General features: G+C 36.5%; 1 protein-coding gene across 1 annotated transcript in view; it reads left to right on the forward strand.

Moving 5' to 3' along the window:
- The window catches only part of LOC107288952 (dedicator of cytokinesis protein 1), a 178,730-nt gene that overhangs the window by 42,075 nt on the left and 117,286 nt on the right, over positions 1-19,369 (forward strand). The window contains exons 13-19 of the mRNA XM_029284458.1: positions 2,359-2,497; positions 3,696-3,768; positions 5,754-5,896; positions 8,539-8,664; positions 9,460-9,584; positions 10,717-10,815; positions 15,894-15,966. Of these exons, the coding sequence (XP_029140291.1) occupies positions 2,359-2,497; positions 3,696-3,768; positions 5,754-5,896; positions 8,539-8,664; positions 9,460-9,584; positions 10,717-10,815; positions 15,894-15,966 (778 nt within the window). The remainder of the gene's footprint in view (positions 1-2,358; positions 2,498-3,695; positions 3,769-5,753; positions 5,897-8,538; positions 8,665-9,459; positions 9,585-10,716; positions 10,816-15,893; positions 15,967-19,369) is intronic.

The following is a 19,369-nucleotide window of genomic DNA, read 5'->3' on the forward strand; positions in this document are numbered from 1 at the left end:
GACCCGAAGGATGAATAGGTACACCTGGATGGGGAGAAGGGAGACCGACCTGTTCAGTTCCCCCTTGAGGAGACCAAGCCAAAGGGGCTTGATAGGAAGGTACTGGCGGAATCTCAAATGGCGAAGTGCCCAGAGAGGCAGGGGGAACCACGTCAGCCTCACTGGACCTGAGTCTTTGTGCTCTGGAGAATTCTTTCTCTAATGCCAGATGTCTCCTCGAGGCCTCTCGCTCAGCAGCCTTGGAGGGTTCTGTAGACAGATGTTTGGTTTTTGCTTTCTTCTTTCCCCCCGCGCCTACCTCAGATGATCTGCGCTTTGATTGAGCGGGGGGGGGGCACTTGAACCCTGCAAAGTCTGAGGAGAAACACTATCTGCCATTGTGAGCTGGGTCTTCCAAATAGGAGAAGCCCTGCAGTGGGGGTAAACACGCAGATCAAGTTGTCCGGGAGGGAAACTTTCCCGCGCCCTAAGACAACCACAATGGCAAATAGCCAGACAGTTTAGTAAAACTGCCTGTCCAGGCCCTGCAGGCACAGCGCCGCGAGCTAATGTGAACAGGTGGAATAAATTCCCCCAATGAGTGTGTTAGAGATAAGGAGACAAGAAGGAAAATCTTCTTACTAACAGCAATCTTAGAACTGTCCAAGAAAATCGTAGAATACCCCCTAGAAAGCCCAACACAGCAGGCTGTAAATTGAGTTTGCAGGCCTAATCTCCCTCGGTGTGGAGTCCCCAACAAAATGGCGGCCACACCTAGTTCGAAACAAAATGGCGGCCACAAGCCTCGTGGTTGTCAAAATGGCGACTCCAGAGTCAAAGGGAACAATTTATGAGGCCCTGCAAGATGGCCAAGGGCTTCCAAGGCCTCTGCCACCCGGTCTTCACTCCCTTTGTGAATAAGGCAAATAAAACCAAACTTGCGATTAAGGCCAGTTAACAGGCCTCCGCTCTCCACCGGAGCCTCGTGGCCACGAGGAGAAGATTTCACTCGCCCAGCCGTCCGGCACGACGAACTCCTCGTCCCTGGGGAAATCCCCTCTCCTTGCCCAATCACCTGTGGCAAGAGCCGGCTCGCAAGCAGTGAGGGAAATCCCCTCACCGCGCCAAGCTCCGAGCCGAGGAAAAGAGCCTCCGAGCGCTCAGGGAAATCCCCTCACAGCGCTGAAAAGCCGATCGAGACAAAAGAACCGTTTGCCTCTCAGCGTGAGGCAGCCGATGCTAGGAAAAAAAAAAAAAAAGGGGCCTCCCAAACGCTCAGGGAAATCCCCTTCGCAGCGTTTGAAAACAAAGAGGAACGGAGGCAAACGGCACTTCTGAGGCTCTCAGGGAAGCCTCCCTGCAGGGAATCCCCTGAGGGCTGAAGTACAGCCAACCAAAAAAAAAACAAAAACAAAACAACCTTAAACCTTCTAATAGATAATTAAATATTAAAAGGAAAAAAATTAATAAATCAATGAAATTTGCTATTTCACTATCACCTAAAGCTAACTACAATTAAATTATTGAGGAGCTATGCTAAGTTGTGTCCTTACTGAGCCAAGACTAAGAACAAACTGGGAGAGGACAGCCCAAGGAGGCGTGGCCAAAGTTTGATCTTAGTATAATCTGAGCAAGGAGGCATTGATAACCCGCCGGTGGAGGCTACATCTCACATGCTGTAGAACCTTACTTTTTTCACCATTGAATTTCATTTTGTTAGATAGCGCCCAGTGTTCAAGTCTGTCCAGATCCTCCTGTATCCTAAGCCTGTCTTCTGAACTAGAAAATTTCAATGACTGAGATAGCTAGGAATATTGGGTCCAAATGTATCTGTTCTTAATAAGGCTAGAAGCTTTGGTAAAATATGACATAAATGATAAAGAGATAGACAAATGGTAGAAAAAGGCTTCTATTCCTGCAAGTGTTTTTTCCAATTTCTCTGCATATGTACAATCATTAGTCCTGGGTGGAGTTTTCATGCTTTTTCAGGACTGGGGACGTATTTGGAGAAAACTGTCTTAAGCAGATGTGCCTCATAAGCTTTGTTTACTCTTTGTTAATGCATTTAAAATCTACATGGATTTCCCTATGGTGTTATTAAAATAACATTTTCCCATCCTCCCTCCAAAATAAACAAATCTGAATCCTTTTCACAGTTGGAGGGAAAATAGCCTTTTAATCTAGCAAAATTATTCAAGATTCTATATAGCTTTTAAGAGGTCCAAATAAATATATCCCTTAACTGCCCTTATGAACATTTGGCTGTGTAAAAAGGATTGTCAAAATGAAGAAATGACAGGCTAAATAGTAAAACTTCAGTATGAATTGTAAAATAGCTGTGTGAGAGAATTTTGTAAAGAAAAAAAATCACATTTCTAGGACCTTGGCAGCAGTAAAGACCGGAAGAGAGAGAAGATCAGTTTTGTGTGTCAGATTGTACGAGTTGGCAGAATGGAACAAAGAGAGAACAACACAAGGAAACTAACTTCTGGGCTACGGCGACCTTTTGGTGTAGCAGGTAATCCATTCTTATATACAGTACATTGTCAAAATGTTTTGCAAATAATAGCAGCTGCTGGGGATTGAGGTGATTCGACCTACTATAGTTTTGAAAGTAATGTTCAATCTTTTTGTAACATATTTTTTGCATACAGGAAGTCCTCAACTTATGATAGCAATTGGGACTGACATTTCCATCACTAAGTGTCGCGGTTCTAAAGTACAACCGCATTGCTTAGTGATGGCAGTCCCTGCACTTTCAGTTGCCATTATTAACTGGATCACACAGTTGTTAGACAAGGAAGTTTCCTATTAGCTTCTCACAACCAAAGTCAGTGGAAAAGTTGGCTAGAAGTTGCAAATTCCTGACCTGCAGATAGTAAAAGATTGCAGGACGGGGGAGGAAGGGAGAATGTTGTGAGAACTTCTGCATGGATTGAAGAGGGGATGCGAGGGAGTGTCCAAGAGGTGCTACATGGGTCAGGAAGGTGCATAAGGGTGCGAGGGTATGCGTGAGAGCTGCTGCACAGTGGGTGCACAGGGATCCAAGGAGGTACACAAGTGGCCAGCGCAATGTGAGCACAGTATGACTTGCTATCCAACAGGAACCTACAGTAAATGGCAATGGGGAGACCAGTTAGCTGAATTCATTGGGCCGAGTAGCTTCTTCCCTTCCTCCCATAAGGAAAACTTTGAGGTAGACTTTTAGGGAACCAAACTGTGGCCTTTGCTGTTGGACAGAAGACTGTGGCTAAATCCCTTGTTTCCAAAGTAGAGTGTCATGGTAATGGGGTTCACTCTGACTCAGCCCTTTGTTCTTTTGTTTAGGATAATAGAAAAGATGTAAGGACATTTCAAGAGCCCTTGGATAAGGCACCTGCCTATCTTATGAAACGCAACCGTGGTTTTCTTTTCCTGGCTTTCGCTGATTTCTATCAATTTTAATGCTTTAAGTTTTAAAAAATATTTATATAGTTATAGATATGGATGTAGATGTTGATATAGATGTATTCATTGGTTAATGCCCTTAAATACCCAATTATTACTTCTGAAAGATTCCACCTTGTTTTACTGATATGAGCGAAGCAAGTTTGTCTTTGAACAGAGTAACATTTCTTTCTATAAAATAATTCCAAGCGGTCTGTTATCATCACTGTTTGCCACGCTTTTCCATTATAACTTAATCCTTAAGGATGCTTGTTTCTCTTTGAATTCAGTGATGGATATAACTGACATAATTAATGGGAAAGTAGATGATGAAGACAAGCAGCACTTCATTCCATTTCAACCGTAAGTGCAAATCAATACAGAAAAGTAATCAGGACTGATAGCCGGAATAGATGGGTTATGATTGTTTGTTAAAAATAAACTCTCAAGGTTTTGAAAATGGGAAGAATAAAAAGCTAAAGGGACAGGACAGTTTTGGAAGAAAAAATGCTTTACTTCAGAACTAACCTATGTGATTAAGCAATCTCTTCCCAAAGAATTAAATAGCCAGCTCTGATTTTTTTTTTTTGTAAAGTTAAGATAATTTCAGTGTTCCTATAAGTACTGTAGTTCTGTATTGTGAAATAAGTTTGTGAATACATTTTCTATTTGGCTTTGCAGTTAAAAATCTTGAATTGTTAGTACCATTCTTGGATAAGAATCAGAGATGCAGATACTGGAATATTAATAGTTTCAAATATGTACAGTTCATTTTAGAACTGTTTTGTTTTGTTTCAATAAAATGAGATCTGTGCATAAAATATTTGGACTAAGATGAAAGCTTGAATACGAGATTTAAAATACACTATTTTAAATTTAAAGAAAAAAAAACATGATCCATGAATGTGAATTGTTTAGATCTTGTAGCAAAGTTAGAGAACAGTGATCCTCAGGGTATGATGAAATTTATTTATCAAATCTATTTATCAATTTTTTAAAACTGGAATAAAGTCTATGCTCTATGACTAGTGGCTAATGATAGTGATTGAGTAGAAGAGCATCATTTGTTCCATAAGCTTAATGTGGAATGTGTTTGCATTTTTTGTTTTATATATATGCAAACATAAATTTATATAAAAATTATATAATAAACATAAACACATGAACATTACTTGGGTGCATCTATAATAGCATGTGTTGCTTAAATAAAAAGAAAAAAAATAGTATAAATCAGTATAAATCATGGCAAATTTAAAACTTATCAATTTCAATTCCCAGAATTCCCCAGCCAGCTCTGGGAATTGAAGTCCACAAGTCTTAAATTTGTCAAAGTTGGACACTCCTGGTATAAAATGAAAACCTCAATGAGAGAATAAAATTGGGCTTAAGATAAATGAAACAAAACTCTATTTGCTTAATTAATAGCTTCTTGGTGATGTATTCTCAAAGGATACCTATAGTATTATTTTGTGTTATATTATGAATTGTCTGTTTATATATTTTTTAAAAGCATACAGGTTAAAAATGAAATAAGGTACTTCATGGATCTGGGAAATTTTTGAAATAAAGTATTTTCCATTCATGTTTTATAGCTTTCTTTTTATATTACACTCAATTAAATTATTCTTTAGAAAAAGCTTTTATCAAGAATGAGTTACAGTATATACAATTTATGAAGACTTTCCTGTTACTTATTTATTTTGTATTGCATCTTTCTTGTGTTACTTGGTATTTTTCTTTCCATGTGTTGGATTTTGGATGCCAGTGAAATAATATAACAGCTGTCAGTAAGCATGGGGCCAGATTGCTGTGGGGTGGTAGATGACATTTTTATAAATACTAGATTTCATTTGTTAACTTCAGTATTTTCATCCTTTCCGTCATGTAGCAAAATTGTTTCATGGATTTTCTTGATTGTTTCCAACCCCACTAAGCTACTTTTATTGGTAGTAGCTTTCTGCTTTTTGTTATTTGTCATTAGAATTGTAGTCAATTCATTTCATCCCTGAAAGTGGGCTTTACTGGTCCATGGGGTGGTGTCTTTTACATTTTGGTGTTGTTATTTTATATGTAACTTTTTTCAGGCTCTCCATCTCTATTCTACATACTTCTATGATAAATCTGGATTGTGTTTTTTTCTGAAATCATAAATTCATTTCTCCTTATCAGTTTCCTGATTGATTATCTTTCTGTGTCTTCCTTTTTTCCCCTTTGTCTTGTGCTGACTAACAAATACTCTTTGTCACCTCTGTGATACTCTCTGTTATGTCTTTGTTCTATTGCTTCTGGTTTTCTGCCCCTTCCATCTTTGTTACCTTTTGGTGTTGGTCGTCATGTGCATTCTCCAGGCTAGCATTGGATAACACCATTCGACACAAGCAGTTGAACATATCATCCCGTTTTTCACCCAGGGTGGCAGGGGAGAATGATTTCCTTCAGACTGTAATAAACAAAGTGATTGCTGCTAAAGAAGTTAATCATAAGGGTCAAGGTAGGTATTTTCCTTCCTTTAAATTGTTAGCATTAGCAATGATTAGGAAAGTAATCAATTTTGTACTAAAACTATTGAGTGGTTCTTAACATGGAAAAGTTTTCTTGTTTCTGATTTGCTATTCTTTTGCTTCATGAAGAATGACAATCGTTCTGAAGCCATGTTTTAAAACAAGCATTTATCATTTTTGCATCTTTCACTGACATGTAAATAATTCATCATCTTATTAATGTACTTTTCAATTTTTTTACTGTAAAAAAAATCTTAATTTGAGATCATGGTTAGTTGACCTTATCAAAAATAATAAATCTATCTGAGCTTTACGTACATATATTTAAGATACTATATGCTTTTTGTTATTCAGTTTATTATTTAGTGCTGCCTTAATAAAAAATTGGACATGGATGTAGAAACCCTTTTCAAGATATTTTAGAAAGAGCTGCTTGCTTCTTGTAAAAGTTATTTAAAAGTTTATTAAAAGGATTCTTTTTGTTTTTGTCTTAAAGATTGTTTTTAAGAAAAAAAAGGATTATGTTATTTTTTCTGTGTATCACTGCCGCAACTTATTAACTTGTAAAATAAACTAAATATGGATTTTTTTTAAAAAGTAGTGAAATAATTTTATAAGGTCATATTGTCCACAGTTATCAGAATAAAGCCAAATAATTGTGGTTAGTGGATGAACACACAGAAACTCATTTATTCGCCATTATTCTGCAAACGGGTATAGTGTCATAACAGTTTTAAAAAGTCACCGTATTTATAGAGCAAACACAAACTCTGCCAAAATGAGCCCCTTCCCTCTTTAAAATTAGATAATTTTAATATTAGTTATATAAGGCTCTTTGGGGGTTGGCTGCCACAAAATTGTAATCTGTACTGTGCAGAAAAGAAAAGTATACTCACTCCTTATAGATTAAAAAATGAGTGGTGTGGTGACCTAGTGGTGAAGATGCTCACCTCCCACTCGGAAGGTTGAGGGTTCAATCCTAGGTAGTGGCAGATGTCTTTCTCCAGGGGCACAAAGAAAATATCTGCTAAAAATTCCACGTGGCATCAGGAAGGGCATCCGGCCAGTAAACGCTCAACTCCATCCAGTCACCTTGGCTCTATCCCGAATTAAGGGATTAGAGCAGTGGTTCTCAACCTTTTTAATGCCGCGACCCCAACCGGTCGTAAGTCGAGGACTAAACCGGTCGTAAGTCGAGGACTAAACCGGTCATAAGTCGAGGACTAAACCGGTCGTAAGTCGAGGACTACCCAACCGGTCGTAAGTCGAAGACTTTCCCTGCCCGGGAGCGCCGCGCATGTGTGGTTCCGCCCCCTGCGCTGGCCGAGGCGTAGCTGGCAAGCGGCAGAGACGGAGCAGGCCGACCACCAGCTGGCCCAGCCCAAGGGAGGTAAGGCACCGGCCGGAAAAGGGGAAAAAAATGGCGGACAAAAAAATGGCGGACAGCCTTGCTTGGTGACCCCCATGAAATGGTCGATCGACCCCAAATGGGGTCCCGACCCACAGGTTGAGAACCACTGGATTAGAGGGTCATAAAAAAAGGGGGCAATTGAATACGGACATTTGATCAATATTTTGTAGCACCACCTTTATGTTAGAAATGCTACTTTTTAGTTTTAGAATCTCAGGCTGAATTGCTCATAAATATTGAAAATATTTGTGTACATGTATCTAAACAGCTATACTTAAATATTTACTATAGTTTTACTAATTTCATTGGCCCCAGGTATTCTTATTATAAGGTTTATTTACTGTACATTGCATAGTCCGTGTTGAATTATTTTGATTCCTTTTTCTCTACATAATGATCACATTTTTCAAATATGGCATTGTTTTCTCCTTTCTATATTAATATGGATGATGGAAGATACAGGGTTGTCAAACAAGAGGAAGCAGTTCTTTTTGTAATATGTAGTTGAATTATGGATTTAACTTGATCAAAATTAGGATAGCTCCAGCTTAGAAAACAGATTTAAATGAGATAACAGTAAAAGTAAGTATTAGTTATGCTGTCTGAAATCTGTGTTTTCATTCAGGAGAACTATATCTCTGGTTTAATTAAGTAAGAAATAGCAGTCAAATATGGAATGGCTTTATTTAACTACTTAAAATAAATACAGGTAGTCCTCATCTCACGACCATTCATTTAGTGACCATTTGAAATTACAAAGGCACTGAAAAAAGTGATTTATGATTGGTTTTCACACTTAGATTGTTGTAGCATCCCCATGATAATATAATTCAATTGATGGTATTTATGACAGTTACACTGTCCTGGAGTCATGTGATCACTATTTTTAACTTGAGCCAGCTTCCGACAAGTAAAGTCAATGGGGAAGCCAGATTTGCTTAATGACTGCAAAATTCACTTAACTACTGCAGTGATTTGCTTAACAACTGTGGGTGAAAGGTTGTAAAATGGGACACAAGTCACTTAACAACTATCTTACTTAGCAATGGAAACTTTGGGTTTAATTGTGGTTATAAATTGAGAAGTACCTTTAGATACTTCTTTCTCTGAATTCTGCTTTTATTCTTACATATTAAAAGTTTTTAAAAAACCAATGCATTAGACTGTACTATATATGAAACCCTCAGTTTATGAAATAATATTTTGTACTAAATTCTACAGGTCTGTGGGTGACCCTGAAACTTCTTCCAGGAGACATACATCAGATACGAAAAGAATTTCCTCACTTAGTTGATAGAACCACAGCTGTGGCACGGAAAATGGGCTTTCCAGAAATTATTATGCCTGGTAAGGCTATACAATGAAGTTGTATTAAATAGTATTTGGAGAAATTAAAAGTTGTTTGTTGTCAAAAATATGAAGTTTGAAATTATTTCAATTCTATTTGGATGATTTAGCATAAAAAAGATCTAGTTAAGTTCTATCTTTTCTTTGAGGTAAAGGCATAACTCAGTATCTGTATTTGTTTATGAATGTGCTGCATCAATAGGAATCATTTGTCATAGCAGGCCTTCGCTTATTCACAGTGCAGATAATTATTTAGAAGAGTCATGGTGGCATGTGGTTAGAATGCAGTATTGCAGATTAATTCTGCTGACTGGCAGCAGTTCAATCCTGACCAGCTCAAAGTTGACTCAGCCTTCCATCCTTCCGAGGTCGGTAAAGTGAGAACACAGATTGTTGGGGCAATATGCTGACTCTATAAACTGCTTAGAGAGGGCTGTAAATCACTGTGAAGCAGTATATAAGTCTAATTGCTATTGCTATTGTTATTGTATGTGGACTGCAAATTATGACTTATTCTTAAAATGTTTTTTTGTGTTAGATGATAGCCTTGAAAGTTACTCTACATTCAACACTCTAAAACACAAGCTCAGAGAAAGTTAAATAAGTGCTGCTATTCTAGCATGCATTCTCTGTAAATGTAGTATTGAAATTATTATAGCGTAGAGGAAAGTGTAAGAAAAAACAGATAACAAACATAAGCCATCGTAATTCTTAAAATTTGTTTTCTGTTTTTGTAGGATACTGGCTAATCGTAAAATATTAAATCAGTGAATTGTTCTTCTCTTTTGTTTCCAGGTGATGTCCGTAATGATATTTATGTAACATTAGTTCAAGGAGATTTTGACAAAGGCAGCAAAACTACAGCAAAGAATGTAGAAGTTACAGTGTCTGTTTATGATGAAGATGGGAAAAAATTAGAGGTATTTTTGATTGATACCTGATTTTGGATTAGTTCTAAAAGATGTGTGATTGATTGTTCAGATACTTATTAAACCATGGTTAAATATTTTTAAAGCATGAATCTCCCTCCTTTCTCTCTTACACATTTACTGGATAATTTAATGGCACACTTTTCCCATGCTGCCATTTATTTCAAGAATAATAACTTTACAACTTGACTCCAGAATCTTGTGAAATTACATTACATTATTTGATTTCTTACTAGGTGTAATTATAATTGTGTTTATCGTCAGTGGTATTCTCTGTTCTTTGTCAGCATTAAAGATAACTATAGATGACTACAAAGGAGCTTCACAAATCTATTTGATTTTCTCCAAGTGCTGCAGTATTAGAAAACAAGCTCCCTTCATTCTTTTCCTTATTAACAAATTATATGGTAGTTAAAGATGAACAATATTCCTGAGTTCTTAAGAGTATTTTTCAGCATTATGGCCACAATCAAATCATTGTTACTGTATTTATGACATTTGGCGGGGTCAAAAAAAATCTGAGTATCAGTTCCGCTGAAAGCATTTGAATGTGTAAGAAAGCATTTCATGTAGTCCTCGATTACAACCACAACCGACACCAGAATTTCCATTGCTAAATAAAGGGGTTGTTAAGTGAGTCATGCCTGATTTTACGATTTTCTGAACACAGTTGTTAAGCAAATCACTGCAATTGTTAAGTGAATCTTGTGATTGTTAAGTGAGTCTGGCTTCACTCATTGACTGCTTATCAGAAGCCAGCTGGGGAAGGTGACAAATGCAGATCACATGACCCCAGGACACTGCAACTGTCGTCAATACATGCCGGTTGCTCAGTGGAAGGACCAGCTGTAGGTCACTTTTTTTCAGTCCCGTTGTAACTTTGAACGGTTGCTAAAGAAATGGTTGTACATCAAGAACGACCTGTATAAATATGCATATTGTTGTTACATATTTTTAAGATTTCGCTTCCCTATATTACAAAAATGTTTTCTATGTGCTATTTCTATGCTACTATATCTGAATGTAAAAGCTATTTTTTATTTTGATTGTCTCTTAAATATAATAATATTTTCTTAAACCCTCAACTGCAACACTGATTTCTGCTTTGTTTCCTTGTTTTCAGAATGTGATATTTCCTGGGGCCGGAGATGAAGCTCTTTCAGAATATAAATCTGTTATATATTACCAAGTAAAGCAACCCCGTTGGTTTGAAACTATAAAGGTATGCTTGGCATTAAACTTTATTTTTAAAAGAAATGTATAAGAGAGAGATAGAACCTCTTGGTATCCATGCCAGAATAATCTTTCTGTGTTGCTAAGGACTAGTATAGATGAAGTCCTTGACTGATACACATTCTCTCTGTCTCTTTCTCTGTATATCTTCCAGTCAAGGCAGCTTGGATATCTTTGTTCCAATATCTGCCTCTTACTTTTCTTGTATTTGATAGCAGAACTATTGTTCTGCTTTGTCCTTGTTTCCTAAACATGTTTTTTCCCTTAACAACAACAACCCTTTCTGGTAGATCGGGCTGAGAGAAGTGACTGGCCAAAAGTCACCTGTGAGCTTGCCTGGTTGAGGTGGAACCTGCTTTTCCCCGGTATCCGTCTAGCCTTAATGATTGTGCCAGACTGTCAATAATGAAAATAGAATAAATATGTGGTTACCCATGAATTTATCCTAAGAAAATCAGATTATTTGTTATCCATCTGATTTTAGTATCAATTTGGTAGGGGGGGTCAGATAGGATTCTGTTGTATCACTTGTTAACAATTGTTTTAGCCAAAGGTGCCAGGGATTAAACTTTCTGTATGTAAAGCATGTGGCCTGTCTCTAATTAATATCTTTCCTGAGTTTTAACAGTAATAAAAAGGCTACTTAGAGAAGATTATCTGGCATAGTGTTTCATTAACATGAATTTTAGTTTACTAAGCTGTATTAAATAATATTTAATGCCAATCTTCGATAATATGCCAGTAACGTCAATATTTCCATTCTTCTCATATTGCTTTCACCTTGTAAGGAGTGGGATACGCTTATATTCAGCAAAGTTGGGACAGAGTTCTTCACATTTTCAAAGAAAATCAGATAGCTTTGTTTTGAGAAGAAAGCAGATATGAAGTAGGATTTTTTTTTCCAAATTGGAAATAAATAAGAAATAAAAAAAATCAGTCCTTGTAAGTTCTTGACTTACAACCACAATTGAACCCAAAATTTGTTGTTAAGTGAGACATTTGATAATTGAGTTTTGCCCCATTTTACAACCTTTCTTGCCACAGTTGTTAAGTGAATCACTGCAGATGTTAAGTTAATAACATAGTTGTTAAGTGAATCTAGCTTTCCCATTGACTTTGCTTGTCAGAAGGTTGCAAAAGGTCATCACATGACCCCATGGCACTGGAACCATCATAAATATGAGTCAGCTGCCTAGGATCTAAATTTTAATTTCATGACCATGGGGATGCTGCAACGGTCATAATGGTCATAAGTCACTTTTTTCAGTGCTGTTGTAACTTTGAATGGTCATTAAATGAATTGTTGTAAGTCAAATACTATCTGTATTTTAGCCACAGAATTTCCATATTCATTACAGATAGTCCTCAACTTACAACAGCTCGTTTAATAACCGTTCAAAGTTACAACGGCCCTGAAAAAAGCAACTTATGACCATTTTCACACTTATGACTGTTGTGGCATTCCCATGGTCATGTGATCAAAATTCAGACTCTTGGCAATTGACTCATATTTATGACAGTTGACGTGCTCTGGGGTCATGTGATCACCTTTTGCGACCTTCTGACCAGCAAAGTCAACAGGGAAGCCAGATTCACTTAATAACCACGTTACTAATTTAACCACTGCAATGATTCACTTAACAACTGTGGAAGGAAAAGTCGCAAAATGGGGCAAAACTTACTAAACAAGTGTCTCACTTAGCAACATAAATTTTGGGCTCAATTGTGGTTGTAAGTCAAGGACTAGCTGTGTAGCTTTGTGGTATCATCTAATGGATCGTTTTTAAATGATCAGTGACCTATTGCAACCTGACTGAGAAAGACAAATATTTGCCATTTTTGGACTGTCACTGTGACCAGTATGCAAGACACTTTGATCACATCCATCACAACTTAGCTTTCAGAATGAGTTCAATACATGTAGTGTAGATGTGCAGAGCATTGTCTGATTCAATTATGTTGGATGAGTTTCAGTTGCTGAAATCAAAGTATGTTGAAAAGATGCTTAGTCAGGCTTGGCCAAACATTTTCATCTTTGACTCTTGACATTTTTAGTTTGCTATATTTAATGCAGAGAAACCTAATCTGAACCTAAAGAAAAAACAACTGTTGCTGCTCTTGTCGCTCACAAGTCCAGAAATATTTGGATACAACTGATTGTTTTGAACCATTCAGCCCAGTTGCAAGTTTGATTTTGAAAGTGAAATTGCTCTGGTTTTTCTGGCGTGATAATCTGCTCTAAGGGAAGATGCAATCATTTTGAGTCTCTTAGACTTTTTCCCCATCCCCAAGGCTAAGAACAGCATTCACTTATAACTATATTGCATGCATCTGATAGGGTGGGCTGAGATCCACAAACCTTATGAGACAACTCTTTTGCTAGTCTTTTAGGATGCCATAAGATTATTAATTTTAGATCTCTCAGGAGCTTTCAGCACCTTCCACTATAGTGTCCTTTCCTACATAGGCTGTTTTAGTTGCAATGTGAAGGCACTATACCACACTGATTTCTTCTCCACCATGGTTGGCTATTTTAGAAAGTGATACTTGGAGATTATTATCTTGCTCTGTGGTAATTATGGGAGGGGATTCCAAATATGAAATATCTGTGATTTTTTTTTTAATCTAGAGGAAGCCACTAGAAAGATTATCAATGGATTTGGGATGAAGTATCACCAAAACTCACAAGATTTCCATCTTTACCTTTCTTTTAACCTTTCTTCTTACCTGACACAGCAAGGCAGCCAACTACCTTAAGCACTGCCTTTTTGGGGTAGGGGAATACATGTGGATTAATAAAATGAGATTGATTCCAGATATGTCTATGTTTACCTCTCCAGTTACGTGGTGATTGTTTCATTTCACAACAGTTTGCTCTTTTCCCAAAAGCGTTTGTTGAATAGCTTGGAATATACTTGTTTTCAACAAAGTCAGGGAAAGCTGTGCTTGGCAACACTTACTTAGATCTGGTATCTTCCTCCTTGGACTATTGCAGGGAGGAAGGGATGCCTTTGAAATTGATTCAAAAACTTCAGATAGATCAGAATAGAGTGGTTAGGCTACTGACAGAGAATGGCTGATATGAGCATATTATGTCAGTGTTTTGCTATGTTTTTTGACTGTGAGTCAGCTTCTAGATGTAATTTGGAGAGAATAGTGCTTAAGGCCAGACTGTCTGAAAGAGGTATCACCTACCATGTTTACTATTGGGATGATAGAATTTGCACTTGAAGTGCTTCTCTAGCTATTTCTGCTGAATGAGAAATAATGAGTAGCTTTCAGAAAAAGGCCTTTTCTAACAGGTCCAAGCTATGCGGTACTTTTCCTATAGGGGGAAGACCGTTGTGGTATTTTCTGCATCATAATAAAGATTTTTTTTATTTTGCCAAATAGAGGAATTACTTTGATGATCTACAGTGTAGGTATTTTGTAAATACTATTACTACTGCTACATCTATGCAGTTGCTATTTCCTAGGCAAGGTTTAATATAATGTATTGCTAAAAGCAATATAATGATTTTATACTGGCTTACCTTTCAATAAGACATAATGGGTTGTATAGAGAATTTCTGTTAGGTAATATAATATGCTTAATTGTTAAAATATCAAGAATAACATGGCAGCAGTAGTTCTCTGTTGTGAAATTTTTGGGAGATTAATATGATATGAAGTGACCAAGAGAGTTAAAAGTTGACAGAACATTTGAAAGACTGAACAATGACAGAAAAAACAAAATTGGGAGATCTGATGTTTCTTGATAGCAATGAATTAAACATCTGGATCATAAATGAAAGCATGCTTTAACAAAATAAACATGATGCAGTTAACATCATTCTTTGTAAGAAAGATGAGCAATCTTCCACTGTCTGGGAAAAACACAGAACACCAGAATCTCTCTGCCTTTTAGCTGTTAATAGTATCATTTCACTTTCCTCTGTCACTAGTGATTCAGATACAGAAGGATATTTATTTCATATTTCTGAATTGCAATTTTAGGTATGACTAATTATTGGGCCATAGTAACACAGGAAGGTTGAGCCAAAAATATTTTATCATATGCTGTATAGAAAAGATATCCAGAGGTTCAGTTCATGGGTAAACTATTAACTCTCAGACTTCTCTTATTAAAGTCTGGATTAGGAATAGTTAATCTAAGGAACAAGAACAGAAATGCTTCATTAAGAGTATTATTAAAAGAAAAATACTTAAGGTTACATATATAGAGACATATTTTAGGTGGTAAAACTGTTTCAATGTACGGGGTCTAGAAGCTTGTCTTTCTTTCTGAAGCAGGGGTCCCTGCTTTGATCATTATAATTCCTTTCAGTGTGCAAAATCTCACATGAGTTCAGTAAAGGTCTAGTGAATGACATACTGACACAGTGAATTACTCATCTGAGGAGTTCTTGACAGCTTAATTCTAGCCTAAATGAAAAGTCAGTCTGGGTTGCAGAACAAAAAATATTTAATGTTTTATTCTGGTTTTTGAAAAAAGTATTGATTCTGTTTTGAGTATTTAGTTGTTAAAACCTCTGGAGAAATAAGTTTTCTTATCAAAGAAGTGTTCCTACTCTTCCAACTAGTCCTATGGTTTCAAATGCTTCACTAAATGTTGTTTAAAACAACATACTTTTGAAAATGTGATTTTGCTGTTGTCATATCACTTTATGACTTCAAATCTGGAGAAAGGAGAAATGGGCTACTGTTAATCAGGAAGGGAAGTTCCCGTGACAATATTCATTTGCTGGTCCTTTTAAGCAATTAGCTTAAATACTATTAAACACTGTGAGTGTTGAATTGACTGTTACTTTTCTGGATTAGGTAAAAGGTTTTTAGGGTAGTATACTTGTATGTGTGTTTTGTGTATAATAGCTTGTGTATTTGTGTGTGTGTGTACAAACACAGACACAATAGCTGTGTATTTTATATATTGATTGATCAAATTTAGACACTGCCCATCTCACTCTCAGAACAACTCTGGGTGATATACAATTAAAAATAATAACATATAAAATATTATATCTCAAAATGTTATATTCCCATAACTTTATCTTTTGTTTTGTGAAGGTTGCAATCCCCATTGAAGATGTAAACCGCAGTCACCTAAGGTTTACGTTCCGGCACAGATCATCACAGGATTGTGAGTAATTCACACCACACCCACTGTTATCTTTTTTTAAAGCTAGCGTCTACTTTAAAGAAGAGATTTCTTTCTAATTTGAAGCCCTGTTCTTTTGGCCTCTTGTCTTGATGCCTTTTCCTATAGTTTCTTCTTCTTTACACTTCTTTAAGTAAAACCAATTAATAATATTGGGTATGTGCTTCCTAGAAGCTGGCATTTGGATATTTAGGACGTTTTTATAGAGAAAATAAACTAACTTGCTTGTATTTTTAATGGGTTGCTGTGATTTTCATTAGTCATGAAGTCTATGAGAAAGCTTGTTAGCATTTTACTTACAAGCCAAGTATTGACTTCACTTGTTAATGTTTCTGTTTAAAGTTGTTACATTTCAGTAAGATAAACTGGTATTTAGCTTGTTTCATGTCTTTTATTAATAGAATATGGCTGATTTAACTAATGTTACTGAATCCGCTAAAAACCTAGCTTGAATTTTAATTGTAATATTGGCAGAAAAATCAAAGTTTTAATCATTAATCTTCAGTGTTTATATTTAGAACTTGTAACGTTTGACATTTTCATAATGGTTAGTGCTTATGTAATTAAAGGGTTACTGTTTTGTTGTAAAATTAATCATTGAATGAAAGCAATAATTTTAACAGAATATGTAACACTTTCACTAATGAAAATGACGTAGTAATTTACTGATATATTTATGGCCATTAACTACAAATTATTTCAGTAAGAAGCATTTGTATTAAGTTGCAGCAGATAGTGGGTGGCCAGAGTGATTAGACTTTAGATTATTATAATCGTCATGCTATAGGGTTAGAACTACTACAGTGCTTTCTCATACATCTTTTTAGTTGCCGCTAGGTTGATCAAGGTTGCCCCTCAAATTCTTCTTCTCATTTTTGTTTGCACTGCAATTTGTCTGCCTTCTGGAAAAAGCTGAAGAACTTTCCTGGATTTTTTTTTTCCGGCCTGGCACCATGGATTTTAATTGTTTTATGTTTTTATTTTGTTATTGTATAGTTTTATTTAATGAACCATTGAGAGTCCTGCCGTTGTGGTGGGATGTTAGTTTTTTGAATTAATAAGGTGTGAATCTTGCTTTACATAAATGTTAAAATATTCTGGTAATGGAAATCAAACTTCATAGCAGAAGTTGATCTTTTGTTCTGCTAAAGTAAAGTTTCAAGTCCTATTCAATGTACAGGTGATACTGATTCCATAGACATATACCATGGTTGAAGGTTAGAAGATGGGAAGAAAGGAGGTTGGGAATAGAAAAATTCTTTATGAAAACAATATACATAGTCCTTGCTTAACAACCACTTGTTCATTGCTGAATTATGATTATGACATTGCTGAATGAATGGCACTTACATTCGCTTCGTAAACTTACAGCCATTGCAGTATCCTGGCGGTCAGATGATCAAAATTCCGGCATTGGGCAACCTATCCACATTTATGATTGCAGGGTGCACTTCAATTCCCCCATGTATCTCCCCCATCTCTGCCCTTTTGGCTGTCAGGTACTCTTATGCCTTGCGCTCTACCACCTTTGTCATCATGTGCTATGCTGTCTGCTTTGCACCTGCGTCGCAAAGGACCAGGCTGGGTGTGCCTCATCAGGTGGGAGGAAGAAGAGGACGAGGGTCATTTCGGGCACAGGGCTCTGTGCACGTGCTCCTACCCTGGCAGCAGCCACCCTTGATCCAAATGTGCCTGCAAGGTGCCACAGAAGTTGCTTGTGCACCCTCCCGCCCTGGCAGCAGCCCTTCCCAGCCCAGCTGTGCTATTGCTATGTGGTTGCTGTCACGTGGCCATCTAGCAGGCTTCTTGTGAGCTGCCTAGTAGTTGTGACTTCCTTTTGGTTTCCCTATTTACTTTGCTTGTAGGAAGCTGACAGGAAATTGGGAAGAGGTTCTTGCTCAATGACTGGCTTAATGGCTCCCTTAACAATGGTAATGGAGACTTTTCAAAATTGTAATCACTAAGCAATGCAGTCATGTGATGTCATACTCTATGACTACATAGCCTAGTAATGGAAATTCCAGCCCTAATTGTCATTGATAACTGAGGATTTACCTGAATGCATATAACTGCAGTAGACAAGCTTAACAAAAAAAAAGAGTAGCTTTCGGTCCTTTAGGGAGAAAGAAACTTGGGGTTTAATCCTACACTTTGTGTGTGTGTGTGTGTATGTGTGTGTGTGTGTGTGTGCACGTGCATAAACAGTGTATGATTTCCTGTGAGTATGCTGTGTTCTAGAGAGAATTATTGAAAGCCTCTGAAGGCTATCTTGACAACACAGAAGAGATTTGGAAATAATGGAGTGGAGAAGCAACTGCAGAATGATGTAGACTTCTGTAAAATGACTGGGGCGCTCATGATCTGCATGTGAATAGTAACATCTTGCTGTTTATTATCATTATTACTTGCTTGTGAGAGGGCAGCTTTATAAATTTTATTTATTTATTGATAAATAAATAACATGTAATTTATTACCATAAAATTCTGTTCATTTTAATATGAACATGAATAGTTCCTTAAGATAAAGAATCACTATTTTGAAACTATTATTTCTGGTTGAATTATCAGAAATACAGGATGTCAACTTATTCCTTTTTTCTTTTTATAATATTTTATTAATTTTCTATTTTTACAGATCGTAAGTGCTTAGTAAATAGTATGTTGTCTGAGTCCATTTTTTACTTAATAATACATATTAAATTCCTAATCTCTACCCCTTTTTTCCAGCCAATGATAAACTACATCTCATATTTGAAATTATTCTATGTCTTCTTTTTCTTTATCCTTCAATATCGATCTGTTCATTTCTACACAGTCTGGTGTTTTCTTGATCATCTCTTCTTCAGGTAGTGTTTTTTCATTTTTCCAGCAGTAAGCAAATACAATTCTTACTACTATCAATACATGCAACATTAAGTGCATTCTTCCTCATCATATTTTTCTAATATTATACCTAATAAAAATATTTCCAGTTTATAACATCTTTTCTAGCCAACTCATATCTCAATTGTATATGTAATTGAGGCCACCTTATTAAATCAATACCCTGTTCTTCCAACTCTTATATCAATTTTGATTTCCTTTTGGTATTCAAAATATCTTTGTAGGTTACAATTTTCTCAACATTGATTAAGTTTAGGTGGGCAAAAGCTTCCCTTGTTAAAAGCCATCCTGATAGTTTCATATTTCCCATACCATAAAAAAGTGTATCCTAATTGTAAATCATATCCTTCTAAGTATAATGATCTTTTTGTGTCTAAGGGTTATCTATTTCTTTTAACCGTGTTCAAACACCTATTTGGTAGTATAGGGCCCCCTCCGGTAGGCCAAGTCCTCTATTTTCTTTAATCTTAGCTTTCTTCCTTTGCCAGAAAAAATTTACAAA

The sequence above is a fragment of the Protobothrops mucrosquamatus genome, unplaced genomic scaffold, assembly GCF_001527695.2.
Source record: "Protobothrops mucrosquamatus isolate PMUCROS unplaced genomic scaffold, P.Mucros_1.0 scaffold_128, whole genome shotgun sequence".
NCBI lineage: Eukaryota > Metazoa > Chordata > Lepidosauria > Squamata > Viperidae > Protobothrops > Protobothrops mucrosquamatus.